Source organism: Hypanus sabinus, unplaced genomic scaffold (genome assembly GCF_030144855.1).
Source record: "Hypanus sabinus isolate sHypSab1 unplaced genomic scaffold, sHypSab1.hap1 scaffold_754, whole genome shotgun sequence".
NCBI classification, from domain to species: Eukaryota; Metazoa; Chordata; class Chondrichthyes; order Myliobatiformes; family Dasyatidae; genus Hypanus; species Hypanus sabinus.
Window position 1 is genome coordinate 66,127 of NW_026781605.1, and position 20,897 is coordinate 87,023.

The 20,897-nt window shown below is 44.9% G+C and overlaps 2 protein-coding genes across 3 annotated transcripts in view; one reads left to right on the top strand and one right to left on the bottom strand.

Moving 5' to 3' along the window:
* Positions 1-20,897, bottom strand: part of LOC132390060 (gastrula zinc finger protein XlCGF26.1-like) — a 71,249-nt gene that overhangs the window by 30,006 nt on the left and 20,346 nt on the right. Inside the window, exon 2 of the mRNA XM_059962648.1 lies at positions 15,098-15,102. Within this exon, the coding sequence (XP_059818631.1) occupies positions 15,098-15,102 (5 nt within the window). The remainder of the gene's footprint in view (positions 1-15,097; positions 15,103-20,897) is intronic.
* Positions 2,414-11,927, top strand: LOC132390058 (zinc finger protein 239-like). 2 transcript variants are annotated; one of them, XM_059962644.1, is made up of 2 exons: positions 2,414-2,460; positions 10,253-11,927. In XM_059962644.1, exon 2 carries the CDS (start codon positions 10,572-10,574, stop codon positions 11,523-11,525), a length of 954 nt encoding a protein of 317 aa, XP_059818627.1. In that variant the 5' UTR covers positions 2,414-2,460; positions 10,253-10,571; the 3' UTR covers positions 11,526-11,927. The 2 variants fall into 2 exon arrangements, with proteins under 2 accessions (XP_059818627.1, XP_059818628.1); XM_059962645.1 differs by lacking the exon at positions 2,414-2,460 and adding an exon at positions 4,527-4,546.

Genomic DNA, 20,897 nt, shown 5'->3' on the forward strand with positions numbered 1-20,897 from the left:
GGACCCTATGTGCTCCCCAACACATACCTCCGTCACCTGAGCTATCTCATTCCCAGCAGGAGATCCAACACTGCCACTTCTCTAGTTGGTATCTCTACGTATTGCTGCAAAAAACTATGCTGCACACATTTTACAAACTCAAATCCATGCAGCCATTTTACAGAATGGGCTTCCCAGTCTATGTGTGGAAAATTAAAATCTGCCACAATCACAACCTTGTGCTTACTACAAATATCTGCTATCTCCGTACAAATTTGCTCCTCCAATTCTTGCTCCCCATTAGGTGGTCTATAATACACCACTATAAGTGTTACTACACCTTTCCCATTCCTTAATTCCACCCAAATAGTCTCCCTGGACGAGGCCTCTAATCTGTCCTGTCAAAACACCACCTCAATGTTTTCTCGGATAAGCAATGCAACGCCTTCCCCTCTTGCCCCTCCAATTCTATCACACCTGAAGCAACGAAATGCCTCACTCTCTTGCCCCTCTGATACTATCACACCTTACCTTAAGCAACAAAATCTAGGAATATTTAGTTGCCAATCACGCCCCTTCTGCAACCATGTTGCACTAATAGCTACAAAATCATATTTCCAGGTATCAATCCATGCTCTAACCTCATCCACCTTTCTTACAATGCTCTTAGCACTAAAATAAACGCATTTAAGAAACTCTCCACCTCTTCCTCTCTGCTTATCCCTAATGGTGCAAGCAACTTTATTATCTTTTTGTTTTCCTTCTCCCCTACATCTTCGGTCTGAACCCTCCTACATCAGGGAGGAAGTTCAAATAATCTCTGTATTAAAAGTCTAACCATCACAGTGACTGAAGGCAGCTGCAGGTTCATGAGGGACTGTTGCTGTCAGAATCTGCAGTTATTGCGGCTGCTCATTGCACCCAGGACTGAACCCTGGTCACTGAGCCTTGGAGGAGTCTGTACTGTTGATGTTAGCCTTAAACTAGACTGATGTTTAATATTTTGGATCTGTGAAAGATAAATCAGTTTTGTATCAAATCCCGTGTTTCAAGAACTTACTGTCTCTACTGCACTCACAATGTACACTAGAAAGGCCATTCGGCCCATCTGGTTCCTGCCCATGTTTCTGTTCCATATCCGTACATCAAAATCTCTCCCTGCCGTTCCCCTCTCACTCTCCCTGAGGTGACAGGTTGCAACTAGTCACCACTCCGTGGGATAGGAGGTTTCCTTTTAATTTCACTGAATCATAGAAATCTATTTTCCTAAGCTCCATGTACCTATCTCAGAGTCTCTTAAAAGACCCTATTCTATCCGCCTCTACCACCATTGCTGGCAGTGCATTCCACACACACACACCACTGTTTGCTTAAAAAAACTTAGCTCTGATATCTCCTCTGTATCTACTTCCAAGCAGTTTGAACCTATTCCCCCTCGTGTTAGCCATTTCCGCACGGGGAAAAAGCCTTTGGCTATCCACACGACCAATGCCTCTCATCGTCTTGTACACCCGCATGATTTTCTCCAGTCTGAATAAGATGATGAGCTCACTGTGGTTTTGACGTTCTCGCTCCTCTCCCCTCTCACCCCTCCCCCTCTCCTCTCCCCCTCCCCTCTCCCCTCCCCATCCCTCCCCTAACGCTTCCCCTCTCCCTCCCCACTCTCTCTCCCTCCCTCCACTTTGTGTCTGACGTCACAGTCCCGCCTCACTCAGGCACTTAAAGCGACACTCGCAGTAAACGAACCTGCGGTCTCTTAACAGAATGCACCTCTAAAGTCTGACAGAAGACTAGCGAGTGAATCTTCGATGGTGCAGAGTCAGAAACCAAAGAGTTGCCAGCCTGAGTCAGGCTTGGGGCTGCAAAGAGAGATGGGTCTGGAGTTTACGAGGAGGAGGAATCATACCAGCAGGATGTGGCTACAAAAGAAAGATTAGAAATATTTGGAAACTGGTTGATCGAAAAAAGGTGGTTAATTTCTGCAAAACACGGTGGAAATCAACAGATCCGGCAGCAAATGTGGAGAGGAAAAAATAGACAACGTTTAGACCGAGCCCCTTCAGCACGCTTAGGCTGTGTACTCTGCTGCTTAGTTGCTGCTTGAACTACAGAGATCCTCCAGCATTTTGTGTGTGTGTGTCTCTGTATTTCCAGCAACTGCAGAATCTCCTGTGTTTTATATCTGCATTTTATTTTCGCATTGGATACACGTTGATATTGAGTATATTGTTTATGGGAGCCGCTTTCTGCGTTAAAACAGCTGCAGATTTTTCTATATACACACGAAAAAAATGAGGTATCTACATTGAAACAGTGCCTGCAGAAATCTTTAATGGCAGCGTGATTACCCATAAGGCAGTGCATTTAAAATTTCGCTTACTCTGAAGCACCGAACAAATGCGCAAGCGTCAGGGCTGATGACGTCCCCAAGTATCACGCATGCGCACAGTGCACAGAAGGCCTTGCAAATACCGGGTGCGGGTAAGAGCGATTCTCTACGTTTTTATCTTAAACAGCGACTGAGGGACGATTCCTGTGAAATCCGGACACCGTTACCCGCAATCCCGGGACAGTCCTGCCCTCTTCCCTCTCTCTCAGCCCCACGATCCGTACACACGCCCCGGGGAGCTTCCGGCTGATGAGGGAATGGGAACCGATGGATCTCTCAGACAGAGCTGAGCTCCAGCTATCTAAATGCAAGGATTAGGAACTCGGAGAAAGGGAACAAAATCTTTTACATCAGCAGTTGAGAAAATCACCTTTGTTCTACCTCCAATCGCTAACAAGAGAACAACTGCAGATGCTGGAAATCCAAGCAACACAAATTGCTGGATGAACTCAGCTTTAGTACACTTTTCCATAGATGCTGCCTGGCCTGCCGAGTTCCTCCAGCTTTTAGTGTGTGTTCTTGTTCTGGACTTTTCTACCGGTGAGGACATGTTTTGTCCCATTCTCTCTGGGTACATAATGATATCAAACACCTTTGTCCTGGGCAACATAACTTTCACATCACAAATGTGCCGGACTCCAATGAGACAGAATGCTGCCCTTCCCTTCATATTCATTGGCATTACCATCACTGTCAGTCACTTGGGGGAGACTTCAGGGGGAATATTAATGTAGAATACAGAAACTGGTGATACCTGTGTGCATTGTGGTGATGCTAAAGTTGCTGGAGAATTTGCAAGTGGGAAAAAGTCGAGTGATATTTGGAAATCTGACTTTTTAAAGCATAATTTAGCAAGCAAACCACATTAGGACAGTATGCGAAAGCTTTGGTGAGAAAATCCTTCATTTCCGGTTCCAGGCCTGCTACATAGGTTGTGTGAGAGTGCAGATCAACTGGATTGAATCCGGAGCAGATCAATGTTCCTATCGACAGTAATTTGCTAGCTGTTAAGATGAATACCTCTCTGTATAAAACTCACCCTGCACATGTTGTCACTGGCTACAAAATGCACAGTACAAGATTTATGTGCACACTGGTTATTACAAATTAGAGGACATATTAGAGGGAAGGAGGGGAGACATCCAGTCTCCCTGATGCCCTCACCTACAAGATGTGCATCCAGCTGCAGCTTGTAACCCTGCACTTTAAGGTGTTGGAACTTGAAGTAGATTAATTCCACATCATCCAGGAGTTGGAGGGGGTGATAGATATGACATGAAGTGAGGTGAGTTTCACCCAAGGTGCAGGGCACAAGAAACTGTGAGAGTCAGGAAGGGGAATGAGGTTAAATGGCCATCATTGAGTAATCTTGTGGCCATCCCCCACAACAACAGGTAAGACCACTTTAGAAAGTGTTGTGGGGGGAATTAACTGGCAGAGGAAAATCAAAGGGGTGATAGGGGATTCGTTAGTTAAGGGGACAGAACAAAAGGCGACTAATATCTTAGGCTTGCTAGATGTAGCGTGGTGTGGGGGGAGGGGTGATATGGTTAAAATAAGTTGTAGGGGGAATGAGAGCAAGAATGACAGAACAGATAGTGGAGAGGGTGAATCGAATTGAATTGACTTCATTACACAAATACTTCATAAACATGAGGGGGAGAAAACTTTACATTACATCTCCTTCTAAATGTGCAATGTGGAATTTATAGTAATTTATAGTAGATAGTTTGTACATAGGACAGTCAATATAACATAGAAATGCTATTGTATCAGCATGAATTAATCACTCTGATGACCTGGTGGAAGATGATGTCCCGGGGCCTGTTTCTCCTTTTGCTGTGATACCGTTTCCTGGATGGTAGCAGCACGAACAGTTTGTGGTTGTGGTGAATTTGGTTCCCAATATCCTTTGGGCCCTTTTTACACACGTGTCTGTGTAAATGTACTAAATGGTGGAAAGTTCACAACTATGGATGCGCTGGGCTGTCCACACCACTCTCTGCAGGTTCCTGAGATTAAGGGAAGTACAGTTCCCATACCAGGCAGTGATGCAGCCAGTCAGGATGCTCTCAATTGTTTCCCTGTAGAAAGTTCCTAGGATTTCGCCCCATCCCGAACTTCTTCAGCCATCTGAGGTGGAAGAGATGCTGCTGTGCTCTTTTCACAACACAGCCGGTATGTACAGACAATCTGAGATGCCTGGTGACGTTTATGCTGAGGAACTTAAAGCTGTTCACCTTCTCAACCCCAGATCCAATGATGTCAGTAAGGATTAGACTGTCTCCATTCCTCCTGTCATCCACCATCAGCTCCTTTGCTTTTGTGTGACAACGAGGGAGAGTTTGTTTTCTTGACACCAGTCAGATGTTGTTCAGACCTCAGACAGAGTCAGCAATCAAATGGTTGAGCATGGTGCGATGAATGTGCTGAGCTGTGTATATCACAATGCAAGAAGCATCGTAGGAAAGCCAGATGATCTCAGGACAGGGAATGGTGATATTGTAGCCATTATTGGGACTTGTTTACACCCAACAGTCTGAGGGATTTAGAGGAACAAATTTGTAGAGAGATCACAGACCATGCCAAGAAACAAAGGATAATTCAGTTAGTGATTTTAACTTTCCATATATTGACTGGGACTTCCATACTGTAAAAGGACTAGATGGAGTAAAGTTTGTCAAATGTTCCCTTAATCAGTACGTAGAATTCCCGACGTAGAAGTGTGCAATAAGCTGTTAGGAAATGATCCAGGGCTGCTGACAAAATTTAGTAAACATTAATACCATGAGTTTCAAAGTAATTATGGAAAGAGAGAGGTCTGGATCATGGGTTGAGATTCTAAATTGGAGAAAGGTCAATTTTGATGGTGTCAGAAGGGATCTGACAAGTGTGGTTTGGGGCAGTCTGTTTCCTGGCAACGAAGTACTTGTAAGTGGGACTTGTTCAGAAGTGAAATGTTGACAGTGTAGAGTTTGTATGTGCCTGCCAAAGTAAAAGTTGAAAGGGAACTGGTCAAGGGAACCTTGATTTTCAAGAGAAATTGAAGCCCCGGATATTTTGTTCCTCTAAATGCCTCAGACTGTTGGGTGCTACCGAGATCCATTAATGACTACAATATCAGGATTCCATGCACTGAACTCATCTGACTGATTTTTACTCATCTTCTGTTAGGTTCTAAAAGCTTCCAAATAGTTTTTTGCTCTTTTGTTTGCCCTCTCTTTGACTTTTATGTTGGCTTTGGCTTCTCATTTTTGCCACTGCTGTGTCCTCCTGCCTTTCCAATGTTTCCACTTTGGGATATATTGATCACTCAGCTCCCGAATTGCTCCCAGAAACTCCAGCCATTGCTGCTCCGTTGTCACTCCTATCTTTCCCTTCCAAACAAGTTTGGCCAGCTTCTCTGTCACAGAAACATGGGGAAGCTAAGCAAAGAAACAGGCTATTTGTCCTGTCTAGTCAATGCCAAAAGAACATTTAAGCTGTCTAGTGCAACGACCTGCACTGGGACCATCGCCCTTCATACCCCTACCATACAGGTACCTATCAAACTTCTCTGAATTGTGAAATTGAGTTCATATTCATCACTTGTGCTGACATCATATTCCACACTCTCATGACCCATTTCAGTAAAGAGCTTTCCCACATGTTCCCATTAAATTTTCACCTTCTCCACTTACCCATGACCTCTAGTTGCAATTGCTTTCATTTGCCCTATCTATACTCTCAAGATATTCTGTACTTCTAGCAAGTCGTCAATTCAATGTATAATTTCTTTGTGTATGCTTGAAGCCTTTTTTAGTTGCATATGATGATGAGGGGCATTGATCGTGTGGATAACCAGAGGTTTTCTTTTTCCAAGTTTGAAATGGTTAACACGAGGGGGCATAGTTTTAAGGTGCTTGGAAATAGATACCGAGGCAATGTCAGGGGTAAGGTTTTTTTTACACAGATAGTGGTGGGTGCGTGGAATGTATGCCAGCAGCGTTTGTCAAGGCAGATACAATAGGGTCTTTTAAAAGCCTCTTGGATAGGTACATGGAGCATAGAAAAATAGAGGGCTGTGTGCTGGGGAAGTTCTAGGCATTTTCTAGAGTAGGTCACAAGGTCGGCACAGGACTGTGGGCCAAAGAGCCGGTAATGTGCTGTAGGTATCTCTGTTCTATGTTAAGGAGGTTTGTTTATTCGCTGATCCTCTAGTACCAGCCCAGCCACTAAGGATGACTAAATTATCTCTGCTAGGGCCCCTACAATATCTGGGCTTGTCTCCCACAGGGTCTGAGGGAGCTCCTGGCCATACCCTAGAGATTTATCCACCCTAATCTGCCTCAGGATGGGAAACACCTCATCTACTTTAGTCAGTACAGGGTCCATGATGTTAATGATGCATTTCCACACTTCCATAGACTTTGTATCCCGTTTGCTGAGTAAACAGAGATGAGAGAAAATGAGGATCTCCCCATCTGCTTTGTTTCCACACATGGATTGCCACGCTGGTCTTCCAGAGGACCAACTTTCTCCCTTGCAATACTTTTGCTCTTAATCTATCTCTGGAATCCCTGAGGATTATCCTTCATCTTTTCTGTGAGGGCATCCTCATGTCTTCTGTAAGCCATCCTGATTTATTTCTTATGTGTTCTCTTGCATTTCTTATACTCGATAAGAAACTGCCTGTCTATCCCTGTTATGCAACTCCATTTTGTCCTTCACCAGGGTCTCAATATCTCTTGCAAACCAAAGTTCCCTACATTTTCTATCTTTGCCTTTTGTTCTGATGAGATACCTGGTTTGTACTTTCAAAATTTTGCTTTGAAGGCCTCCCATTTACCAAGCACACCTTTGCCATAAAGCAGCCTGTCCCAGTCCACTGTTGCCAGATCCTAGTGTCATAATTCCAGGTGTTGATCCATGTCCTGAACACATCCGCCTTTCCTACGCTGCTCCTTGTATTGAAATATCCAGGGCTCAGCATATTCACTGCACCATGCTCAACTTTTTCATTCCTGACTTTGAGGTCTGAACAACATCTGTCTCCACAACCTCTGCACTATCTGTTCTGTTATTCAGGCTCCCGTTCCCCCTGCAACTTTAGTTTAACCCCCCCCCCCTCCCAACCACTCCAACCTCCCAGCTTTGAGCTCTATCACCCCTTTGTCTTTCCTCTCCCAGATCAATAAAAAGGAGGTGCATACCAGGTACAGGCAGATAGGAACAAACGGGGTCCTTATGAAATACAGGAAATTCAAGTGAACACTCATGAAAGAAATAAAGGCATGAGGTTGCCCCAGCAGACAAGGTGAAGGAGAATCCTCAGGGATTCTGCAGATATGTTAAGAGCAAAAAAGATTGCAAGGGAAAAAAATAATCCTCTGGAAGATCCGAATGGTAATCCATATGAGGAGACAAAATAGATGTGGGAGATTTTTTTCCGCATCCGTATTCACTCAGGAGATGGACACAGAGTCTGTAGAAGTGAGGCAAGGCAGCATCAACTTCATGGACCCTGGACAGATTACAGAGGTGGAGGGGTTTGCTGTCTTCAGGCAAATTAGCATGGATCAATTCCCAGGGCCTGACAAGTTGTTCCCTGGGACCCTGCATAAGACAAGTGCAGAAATTATCGGGGCCTAAGCACAGATATTTAACTCATCCTTGGTGACAGGTGAGGTACTGGAGGATTGGAGGACAGACAATGTTGTTCCAATGCTCAACAAAGGCTCTAAAAATAATTAAGAATTTGTACGTTGGTGAGCTTGATATCAGTAGGGGCAAAGTTATTGCACGTTATGTTCAGGAACTGGAGATGTAAGTATTTGAATAGATGTGGACTGATTAAAGATAGACAGCATGGCTTTCTGCATGGTAGGTCATGTCTAAGCAATCTTATTGAGTCTCTCGGGGAAATTATAAGGAAAGTGGATGAAGGCAAGGCAGTGGATGTTGTCTGCATGGATGTTAGCAAGGCACTTGACAAAGTCTCATATGGGAGGTTGGTCAAGAAGGTTCAGTCACTCAGCATTCAAGAGGAGACAGTAAATTGGATGAGACACTGTCTTTGGGAGAAGCCAGAGTGTGGTAGCAGGTGGTTGCCTCTCTGACCGGAGGCCTGTGGCTCGTGGTTGTCTCAGGGATCAGTGGTGGATCTGTTGTTGTTTGTCATCTATATCAGTAATGTGGATGATAACATGGTCAGCTGGATCATCAGATTTGGGGACGACACCAAGACTGGGGTGTAATGAACCACGAGGAGGACTGTCATGTATATCAGTAATGTGGATGATAACATGGTCAGCTGGATCATCAGATTTGGGGACGACACCAAGACTGGGGTGTAATGAACCACGAGGAGGACTGTCATGTATATCAGTAATGTGGATGATAACATGGTCAGCTGGATCATCAGATTTGGGGACGACACCAAGACTGGGGTGTAATGAACCACGAGGAGGATTGTCATGTATATCAGTAATGTGGATGATAACATGGTCAGCTGGATCATCAGATTTGGGGACGACACCAAGACTGGGGTGTAATGAACCGCGAGGAGGACTGTCATGTATATCAGTAATGTTGATGATAACATGGTCAGCTGGATCATCAGATTTGGGGACGACACCAAGATTGGGGTGTAATGAACCGCGAGGAGGACTGTCATGGCTTGCAGTGCAATCTTGATCAGCTGGAAAAATGGGTTAAGAAATGCAAAATGGAGTTTAATAGAGACAAGTGTGGGGTGTTGCATTTTGGTAGGAACTAGGTTTTACACAGTGACTGGTTGGGCACTGAGGAGTGTTGCAGAGGAAAGGGATCGAGGAATACATGTCTATATTTCAGAGAATGTGGTGTCACAGTTCAATAGGGACGGAAAGAAGGATTTTGGCACATTGGCCTTCATAAACCAAAGTACTGAGTACAGGAGATGGATGTTATCTTGACTTTGTACAAGACAATGGTGAGGCCTAATTTGGAATATTGAGTGCAGTTTTAGTCACCAACCTACAGGAAAGTTGTAAAGACTTTGGAGGATTTCAAAGAAAATTCACAAAGATGTTGCCAGGTCTGGAGGACTTGGGTTGTAAAGAAAGATTGAACAGGTCAGGACTTTATTCCTTGGAATGCAGAAGATTGAGGGGAGATTTGATGGAGGCATATGACAGTTACGAGGGTTATAGATAGGGTAAATGGAAGCTGGCTTTTACCACTGAGATGGATTGGGACTACATTGGTTAAGGGTGAAAGGTGAAACATTCAAGAATAAAATTCTTCACACAGACGGTCATCTGGGTGTGGGATGAGCAGCCAGCACAAGTGGTGCTTGTGAGCTCAATTCTGCCGGGTGAGTTTCCAAAGAGATCACCAGCTCGTAACCCAGCACGGATGGAAAGCGTGCAGGGGAGCCGGATGGATTCGAACTCAGGACCTTTCGTCCTGAAATCCTGATGCCACTACGCCACCATCCAGGTCAAGAGATACTTACATGGCATTGAAACTGTGGGAGATTAAATTAACATTACATAAAGAAACCCCCGGCTGCACGTCAAGAAAGACTATTTGTGTGAGGGTGTTTCAGTTACTGTGGGGCCAGGCACCCATGCAGCTCAGTGGGAACAGGGAATAATACCAATGGAGAGAGTCAAACTGAGCCAGGTCACAGATTGGAGATGGCAGAAATGCCCCATTCTTATAGAGACAGGAGGAGCTTCAGAGTGTTCAATGCTCATTCCAGATACCAGCACTCTGCCCAGTCAGGAGATGATTTCTCCATCCAACTTGGATTGAACCTCAATGTAACAGTGTGATATCAGATCACACCTTGACAACTCAAGGGATCTCATCTGAAATGTTGTCCTTCAACCACTGATGGATTTTTAACTCTTTTTACAGGTTGAAAACGACAAGGAATTTGTCTATGGGAATTCAAACACAACACACCAGTTGTGCTGTCTCTGTCTAAATATTTAAGGAACAAGGAATTCAATCAACCATTTTTCCTGTTCAGACTGTGGGGAGGGATTCACTTGGTCATCTGACCAACTAGCCAACCCGTCATTTTAAAAAAGGGGAAAGGCTGTTCACCTGCTCAGACAGTGGGAATGGATTGACTCAGTCATCTCAACTGAAGGTACTTCAGAAGGTTCACATTGGGCAGAGGCTGGTCATCTGCTGACGTTGTGGGGAAGGATTCACTCGGTCATCTGGTCTAATGGCTCACCAGCGAGTTCACACCAGGGAGCGGCCGTTCATGTGCTCAGACTGTGGGAAGGGATTCACATTGTCATCTCACCTAATGAGACACCAGACAGTTCATACTGGGGAGCGACCGTTCACCTGCCCAGAATGTGGGAAAGGATTCACACAGTCATCTGAACTACTGGCACACCAGTCAGTTCACACTGGGGAGAGGCCGTTTAACTGCTCCGAATGTGGGAAGGGATTCACTCGGTCATCTCACCTACTGGCACACCAGCGAGTTCACACTGGAGAGAAGCCATTCACCTGCGCAGACTGTGGGAAGGGATTCTCTTGGTCATCTGATCTCCAAAAACACCAGCGAGTTCACAGTGGGGAGAGGCTGTTCACCTGCTCAGACTGTGGGAAGGGATTCACTCAGTTATCCAACCTACAGAGTCACCAACGAGTTCACACTGGGGAGAGGCCATTCATCTGCTCAGACTGTGGGAAGGGATTCAGTCAGTCAGCCACCCTACAGAGACACCAGCGAGTTCACAATGGGGAGAGGCCATTCACATGCTCAGTCTGTGGGAAGGGATTCACTCAGTCATCTGATATGTTGGCACACCAGCGATTTCACACTGGGGAGAGGCCATTCATTTGCTCAAACTGTGGGAAGGGATTCGCTCAGTTATCCACCCTACAGAGACACCAGTCAGTTCACACTGGGGAGAGGCCGTTCACCTGCGCATACTGTGGAAAGGGATTCACACGGTCATCCACCCTATTGGCACACCGGTCAGTACACACTGGGGAGTGGCCATTCATCTGCTCAGAATGTGGGAAAGGATTCACTCAGTCATCCAAACTACTGGCACATCGGTCAGTTCACACAGGGGAGAGGCCGTTCACCTGTGGTGAATGTGGGAAGGGATTCACTCAGTTATCTCATCTACAGAGACACCAGCGAGTTCACACTGGGTAGAGGCCATTCACCTGCTCAGACTTTGGGAAGAGATTCTCTCAGTTATCTCCACCAAATGTGCGTCATTGACTTCACACTGGGGAGTGGTCATTCACCTGCTGTGAATGTGGGGAAGGATTCACTCAGTAATCAAACCTTTTGACACACTACTGGGTTAACACTGGGGAGAAAGTTTCAATAAGCTGAATGCTGGATATTTGTCCATCACCGTTGCTGAATGCAATGTCAAGAGTGACTGTAAGGGCTGAACTCTGCAATTATTGCTGCTGCTCACCACACCCAGTTCTGCACCCTGGTCACTGGGCATGGGAGGAGTTCCTCCTGCTGCATATTCACCTTTAATGGGACTGGAGTTTAATTCTCTGAATCTGTGACAAATAAATCAGTTCTATTTTAAACTCTGTCTTTGGAACTTAGTGAATTTATAACACACCAAGTGTACAATAGAGATCAATTCAGGCCAGCTGGACACTACCAGTGATTCTGATCCAGGACAGTCCTTTTAATTCCTCCCCTGTTGTTCATCTCTCGCTCTCCCTGTGGTGATGGGTACCAAACAGTCACCACTCTGGGTGAAGAGGTTTCCCTTGAATTTTCTGCAGACTGAAGAAGTCGAGCTGACTGCAGTTCTGTCTGAGATGTTCTTTGCCCCTCAAATCTTTGGACGAGGAGGAATGACATTGGTAGTTAACCTCCTCAATCATGACTCATTTCAACATTATGGGTAATTTTCCCTGCTTCTAAAGGGTTGTTGAAAGCACCACTGTCCTCTAAAGACTGAAAGCAGAATGGAAAACCATTTGTTGGATGTTCAATGAAGCAGGGTCAGAAACCCCAGGGGGGTCTGCACAGGGCAGAGTTTGGGGCTCTGGACGATGGTTCGGGTAAGAACGTATGATGAGGAGAAGGGAATCAGCAGTGGGGCATGGCAACGAATGACAGAGTAGCAACATTTGGAAGCAGATTGACAAAATCTTTTGTTTGTCTGACTGATGACACAAACAATGCCTGTGGTGAGGTGCTCCACTGGTCAAGGAACATGTGTGTGTTGGGAATGGTTTTATCTATCGAGGGATTTGTTCCTGTAATATTATTAATGTCCTTCAAGGTTCCTCCAGCATTTTATGTACGTGTTGCTTGGATTTCCAGCATCCACAGATTTTCTCCTGTTTTTGATAAGAGCAAAAGCCGGGTCATATAATATAGCAAGAAAATAGTGGGAAATTAGAGGATTGGAAAGCTTTGACATAACCAACAGGAGACAACTAAAAAGAAACACACACACAGGAGAGACAAGATGAAAAAGTAAGCTGAGTGAGCCAGTAATATCAAGTTTCAGAAGTTGTTCACATACATAAAGAGTAAAGGAGAGGCAAGAGTTGATATTGTACCGCTGGAAGATGATGCTGGTGAGATAGTAATAGAGCAAAGAAATCGCGGCCGAATGTAATAATTATTTTGTGTCATTCTTCACTGTGTAAGACACTCGCAGTATAAGACCATAAGACATAGGAGCAGAATTAGGCCATTCAGCCCCATCGAGTCTGCTCCACCGTTCTATAATGGCTGATCCCAGTTCTCACCCAACCCCATGCACCTGCCTCCTCGGCATATCCTGTAATGCACTGACTGATCCGTAAACTATTAGCTTCTGCCTAAAATGTACGCACAGACTTGTCCCGCACCGCCGTCTGTGTCAGAGAATGCCATAGATTCACTGCTCTCTGGCTAAATAAAATCCTCCTTAACTATTCTGAAAGGTCGCTCCTCAGTTTGGAGGCTGTGCCCTCTGTCATGGCTACCCCTACCATGCGGAAAGTCCTCTCCTCATCCACACTAACTGGACCTTTCCACATTCGGTAGGATTCAGTGAGATTTTACATCCCCCCCCCCCCCAACATTTATTAAACATAAGTCAGTGCAGGAGTACAGGCCCAAAGAAGGAAACGCTTCTCATATCTTAACCCCTTTATTACCAGAATCATCTTCTTGAACACCCTCTGGACTCTCTGCAATGACAACACACCTTTTCTGAGATATGCATCCCAAATACTCTCAGTGCGGCCTAAGTAACGTCTTATAAAATATCAGCATTGTTTCCTTGCTTATAGATTCTACTTCACTTTAAATAAATGCCCACAATCATTTGGCTTCTTTATCATAGGCTCAACCTGTAAATTAACCTTCTGGGAATCTTGCCCAAGGATTCACATTTTCTGCTGTACTTCTGTTGTTTGAACCTTCTCCCCAATCAGATAATAGTTCACTATTGTTCCTTTTGCCAAAGTGCTTTATCGTACATTTCCCAGTATTGTATTCCATTTGCTTTTTTTTTGCCCGTTCTTGAAATTTATCTGTGTCCTGCTGCAATTGCATTGTTTCCTCAGCACTCCACCTACCTTCGTATCATCCACAAACCTTGCCACAAAGCCATCAGTTCCATTATCCAACTCATTGACAAACAATGTGAAAAGTAGTGGACCAAATACTGACCCCTGCAGACCACCAGTCACTGCCAGACAACCAGAATGAGCCCCTTTTATTCCCACTCGCTGCCTCTTGGTTGTCAGCCATTCCTCTATCCATGCCAGTATTACTTCTGACTTTTATCCTGTCGAGCAGTCTCATGTGTGACACCTTATCAGAAGCCTTCTGAAAGTCCAAGTAAATGATATCCACTGCCTCTCGTTTGTCCATCCTGCTTATGACTTCCTCAAAGAACTCTAACAGATTTGTCAAGCATGATTTCCCTGTACAGAACCTATGCTGGCTTTGATTTATTTTTAGTCTCCAAAACCTCATCTGTTATATTAAACTCAAATGCTTCCCCAGGCACTGAGGTTAGGCTAACTGGACTATAATTTGTTTTGTTTTTAGTTGCCCGTTGATGAATTTTACAAGAAACCCAATTATCTAACTTCCTACTCACTTTTGCTAACACTTTCCTTGGCTTTTATACAGTCCTTAAATTCCTTTCTCAGCCGCGGTAGTCCAGCCCCACTGTTTGAGAACTACTTCTGCCGGACATATCTATCCTGTACGTTATGGACTATTCTCAGAGATGTCAGCCACTTGGGGAATCACCTCTGTCATGCCTCTGTAATTCCCTTTATTCCATTGCCATACTCCGCATGTGACCTATGCTTCTCCCTCACAAGTTGCAGTGGGAATTCAATCAAATTATGATCACTGCCTTCTAATGGTTCCTTTACATTATCCTCCCTAATAAGATCTGGGTTAATACACAACACCAAAACTAAGATAGCAGTTCCCTGAGTAGGCTCAACCATCAGCTGCTCTAAAAAGCCATTTCGTAAGCATTCCCTCTCTTGTGCTCGGACACAAAATCCTGAAGGTAGATAAGACTGCTGGACCAGAAGGTGTGCACCCCAGGGTTCAGAAAGAGGTAGATGAAGTGACAGTGAAGGCATTAGAGTCATAGAACATTACAACACAGGCAAACCCCTTTCGGCCAATCTAGTCCATGCCAAAACATTAATCTGTTGAGTTCCAACAAGTTCCACCTGGACCATAGCCCTCCATATCCTTCTCATCCATGGACGTAAGCAAACTTCTCCTGAAGTTTACAATCGTCCCTGCCACTTGCCCTGGCAGCTCGGTGCACACTCTCCCCGCCTCTGAATGAAGAAGTTCCCCCTTGGTTTTCTCTTCAAGTGATGAGTAATGATCTATCACAAATCACTAGATGTTGGAACGGTTCTGGCAGACTAGAAAGTTGCAAATGTCACACCACTCTTTAAGAAGAGAGAGAGGCAGAAGAAAGGACAACAAAGGTTTTGCTTCCTGAAAACCTTTAGGTGTATCTTATGAATTTTGGACTACTGATCATGAAAATCACCATGAAATTTCCCTGTGATGCACCAATTTTGAAATCACTCGTATTATTTCAATTCATAATTCAGGTCAATTAAAATGTTGCCTGCAATGTGAGCTGGAAAGTTTCCTATCTTGTTCAGGCATGCTTGGGCATGCGTACGCGGCGCGGCTGCTGCATGGCAGGACAGGTTTTCATAATAGTTATTGGGTTCAGGACTGTAAGGATGGAATTTGATATCACCAGGCACAAAAAATTATATGAAGGATTTTAATATTTAAGACGGATGCTTCCCAGAATAAGCATTTTTATTGGTACACAAATCAAACAGGTCATCAATGACAGGCAGTTAAAGAATTTCTAGTGGGACTGGAGAAAATGACATGGAAGTTCAAGGAAGTTTTGAAAATTTTCTCGGCATCAACAGAGCACCAAGCTTTATGCAGCTGGTTGAAACCATGCTTATAGCATATAAAACCATGAAATGCAACATGTTACTAAAGATTCATTTTCTGCATTCACATTTGGACTTCCTCCCTGGAAATCTTGGTGCTGTTAGTGACGAGCATGGTGAAAGGTTTCACCAGGACATTGCGGTCATGGAGAAAAGATACCAGGGCAACTGAATCCAGCAATGCTGCAAATTAGTGTTGGACAATTAAGCGAGAAGCCTCAGACACTGAGTATGAATGCAAATCATTAACAAAATATTTTTAACTTGGTTGCACCATTGCAAAGCATCAGCACCATTATGCAATTAAAGACAATATTTTCAATAAAAGTTAATTTGTTATTTTTTCCAAATTCCTGCGTGATACAAGTAGTCTTAAATTATACTTGTGTTAATCTTCAAGCAGATTATCATAAACAAAAAAAATTCTGAGGAAGCAACACCTTTGAAAAAAAATTGTTGTCCAGTGAAATTATAGGACAGTTAGTCTGATCTCAGTGGTCAGGAATATGTTCGGGTGTATTAAGGGTGAGTGTTTTGGGTACTGTAATTGGGGAGGTATGATGAAGTAGGACAGAGTCAGCAGAATTCCTTTGCAGGGAATCGTGTGTGACAAATCACTTGCAATATTTTGAGGAAATAACAGGCAAGATAGATAAATTATCATAGATCATTTGTAGATAAGATAAGATAGATAGATAAGTTGTTTGCTTGGATTTTCAGATGAGCTTTAACAAGGTACCCCATGCAAGGCCGATTGAGAAAGTAAGGAGGCAATGGATCCAAGAGGACATTGCTTTGTGGGTCCAGAACTGGCTTGCCACAGAGGACAAAGAGTAGTTGTAGTCGGGTCCTATTTTGCATGGAGGTCGGTGACTAGTGGACTAGTGGACTAGTGGATGACTCCCATCCGCTCCATAAGGTACTGGCTAGGCACAGAAGTACATTCAGCCAGAGACTCATTCCACCGAGATGCAATACTGAGCGTCATAGGAAGTCATTCCTGCCTGTGGCCATCGAACTTTACAACTCCTCCCTCGGAGTGTCCGACACCCTGAGCCAATAGGCTGGTCTTGGACTTATTTCCACTTGGAATAATTTAATTATTATTTAATTATGGTTTTATATTGCTATGTTTCTAACCTATTCTTGGTTGGTGTGACTGTAACAAAACCCAATTTCCCTCGGGATCAATAAAGTATATTTGGCTGTATGTCTGCTGTGCCTCAGGGATCTGTTCTGGGACCTCTACTCTTCATGATTTTTATAAATGACCTGGATGAGGAAGTGGAGGGATGGGACAGTAAGTTTGCTGATGACAAAAAGGTTGGGGGTGTTGTTGATAATGTGGAGGGCTGTCAGGGGTTACAGCAGGACATTGACAAGATGCAAAACTGGACTGAGAAGTGGCAAATGGAGTTCAACACTGATAAGTGTGAGGTGATTCATTTTGTTAGGTCAAATGCGATGGCAGATTATAGTATTAATGGTAAGACTCTTGGCAGTGTATTGGATCCACGGGATCTTGGGTCCGTGTCCATAGGACACTCAATGCTGTTATGCAGGTTGACTGTGTGGTTAAAAAGGCATAAGGTGCATTGGCTTTCATCAACCGTGCGATTGAGTTTAAGAGCCGAGAGCTAATGTTGCAGCTATATAGGACCCTGGTCAGAGTCCACTTGGAGTACTGTGCTCATTTCCGGTCGCCTCAATACAGGAAAGATGTGGAAACCATTGAAACTGTGCAGAGGAGATTTACAAGGATGTTGCCTGGATTGGGGAACGTCCCTTATGGGAATAGGGTGAGTGAATTCGGCCTTTTCTCTTTGGAGCGATGGAGGACGAGAGGTGACCTAATAGAGGTGCATAAGGTGATGAGAGGAATTGATCGTGTGGATAGTCAGAGGCTTTTTCCCAGGGATGAAATGGCTAACATGAGAGGGAAAGTTGTTTTTACACAGAGAGTGGTGAGTGTGTGGAATGGGCTGCCGGGGGCGGTGTTGGAGGCGGAACCGATAGGGTGTTTTAAGAGAATAGTGGACAGGTACATGGAGCTTAGAAATCTAGAGGGCTATGGGTAACCCTAGGTAATTTCTAAGTTAAGGACATGTTCGGCACAGCATTGTGGGCTGAAGTGCCTGAATTGTGCTGCCCGGTTTCTATGAAAATGCATTTTGTGTCAATAACTGATTTGGAAATGTTGTATTTGGTCTCTGAGCCAAATAGTGTACACAGTTTGTGAACAACTGGGTTCCAAGCATTGCTCCCTACAACACCCACTGGGACATCTTACAGGCCCAGGAAGGGTCTTTCAACAGACCGACTACCGGAACAGACGAAGGCCACTCGGCCCCTCCAAACCGTCCTGTCATTCAATAAGTCCTTGGACTGGTCCATTCGCCCCCCACTTTGCTATGACCATTGGCTCCACTTGCAGGACAACAGACTGCCGGTTTGACCCCCAATGTGGTGAATCTCTCTGCTCGCCACCATTCCATCTTTCCAATAAAATGCACCCCTGCTGGGTTGATTCCCCCCGTCCCCGGGGAGTCAGCAACAAGCCGATTCGCCAAGTGTTCTCCTCCTACCTCTCGGCGATACATCAGACTCAGGCCGCAGGGGACGCTTCAGAAGCGCCCCCAACTTCCCTCGGAGGGAAGCGGAAAGAAATCAAAAAGCGGGACATTTACTTTGAGGTTTATCCCGCCGATGAAGCGGGGGAGACGATCTCTCGGCTGTTTCACCTGTAATATTGGGTGTAACGAGTAATTGACATCGCTTCGCACCAATGGAGATAACGCAGCGCCTGAATCCTCTGTTTCTCTCGGGGCCATAATTATAACTGTTGCTCGACAGATCCCACTGAATAAAGTTGAAATTTCAAAGTTTAAGTCGGAAAAGGGAGAGACTAATGGCGGACAGAAATCGACTGTGTCTTACATGTCAGTGAGCGGGAGGCGGAGTCCTGTGTGAAATGTTTAAGCATCACGGTGACTGAAGGCAGCTGCAGGTCCATGAGGGACTGTTACTGTCAGATTCCGCAGTTCTTGCGGCTGCTCATCGCACCCAGGACTGTACCCTGGTCACTGAGCATTGGGGGAGTCTGTTCTGCTGATGGTAGCCTTAAACTAGACTGGTGTTTAATATTGTGGATCTGTGAAAGATAAATCAATTCTGTATCAAATCCCGGGCTCAGGTACTTACTGTCTCCACCACACTCACGATGCAAACTAGGGAGGACATTCGGCCCATCTGGTCCCTGCCCTTATTTCTGTTCCATATTAGTACATCAAAATCTACCCGGGCCGTTCCCCTCTCACTCTCCCTGAGATGACAGGTTGCCAACCATGTAACCTACTCTAGAAAATGCTTAGAATTACCCTACTGCATAGCCACCTATTTTCCTAAACTCCATGTACCTATCTAAGTGCCTGTTAAAAGACTATTGTATCCGCTTCTACCACCATCGCTGGCGGTGCATTCCACACAAACACCACACTTTGCTTTAAAACCTTAGCTCTGACATCTCCTCTGTACCTACTTCCAAGAAGCTTAACCTATTCCCCCTCGTGTTATCCGGTTCTGCCCTGGGAAAAAAGCCTCTGGCTATCCACACGACCAATGCCTCTCATCATCTTATACACCTGCATGAATTTCCTGCATGATTTTCTCCGGGCTGAACAAGACGATGAGCTCACTGTGGTTGTGACGTTCTTCAGGGCTCCGGACGAAGCTCGGGAAACAATGCTTAAAGGCTTAATATGTTAAAGTAGAAAAGGTCAGTAATCCACAGAATAAGTGAGTGGGAGAAGAGAGTTGTAAATCCACACGAAAATGTAAAGAGAAGGCAATTACGAAGAATTCCACACACATTCCACGCTATGTAAATGAAATAACAGTCGCCGAAGATCGTATCTGTGGATTAGTTCCGAAATCCACTTAGAAATATCACCAGGTGACAGTCACAGGAATATCGTCTTCAAGTGGTTACCACAGAACACCCCGATTCCAGGTAAGGACCAACAAAAGTGATACCCCAGGATACTCCAGCAAAACCACACATATAGACTATACGAAGTGACACTCAAACATCTGTTGTGCACTGAGTGCGGATGATCAACCCAATCTTTTGTGCATGGAAGAGCTCCAACAGTTTGTCCCTCTCTCTCTCTCTCTCTCTCTCACTCTTTCTCAGTCTGAAGCAGTCTGAGTCTCAGTCCCGCCTCATTCAGGCACTTCAAGAGACTCCCACAGTAAGCAAACCTGCGGTCTCGCAAAACAATGCGCCTCTAAAGTCTGACAGCAGTCTCCTTCTCTCTCTCTCTCTCTCTCTCTCTCTCCCCTCCCTCTACCCCTCTTTCGCACTTAAAGCGACACTCATAGTAAGCGAACCTGCGGTCTCACAACACAATGCACCTCTAAAGTCTGACAGCAGACTAGCGAGTGAATCTTCGATGGAGCAGAGTCAGAAATCAAAGAGTTGCCAGCCTGAGCCAGGGCTTTGGGGCTCCAGAGAGAGTTGGGTCCCGAGTTTACGAGGAGGAGGAGGAATCAGACCAACAGGATATGGCTACAAAAGAAAGATCAGAAACATTTGGAAACTGGTTGTCCGGAAAAAAGGGGATTAATATCTGCAAAATACTAGTGGAAATCAACAGATGAGGCAGAAAATGTGAAGAGGAATAAATAGACAAGGTTTCGGCCGAGCCCCTTCAGCATGTCTGGACTGTGTACTCCTCTGCTTAGTTGCTGCCTGAACTGCAGAGTTCCTCCAGCATTTTGTGTGTGTGCGTCTCTGTATTTCCAACAACTGCAGAATCTCCTGTGTTTTATAACTGCATTTTACTTTGGCATTAGATACATGTTGATATTGAGTATGGTGTTTATGGGAGCCACTTTCTGCGTTAAAACAGCTGCTGATTTTAATACACACAGGAAAAAAAAATGAGGTATGGACAATGAACCGGTGCTTGCAGAAATGTTTAATGGCACCGTAATTACCCATAATGCAGTGCGTTAAAAAGTTCGCCGGCCCTGAAGCACAGATGAAATGCGCAAGCGTCGGGCTGATGACGTCCCCGAGTAT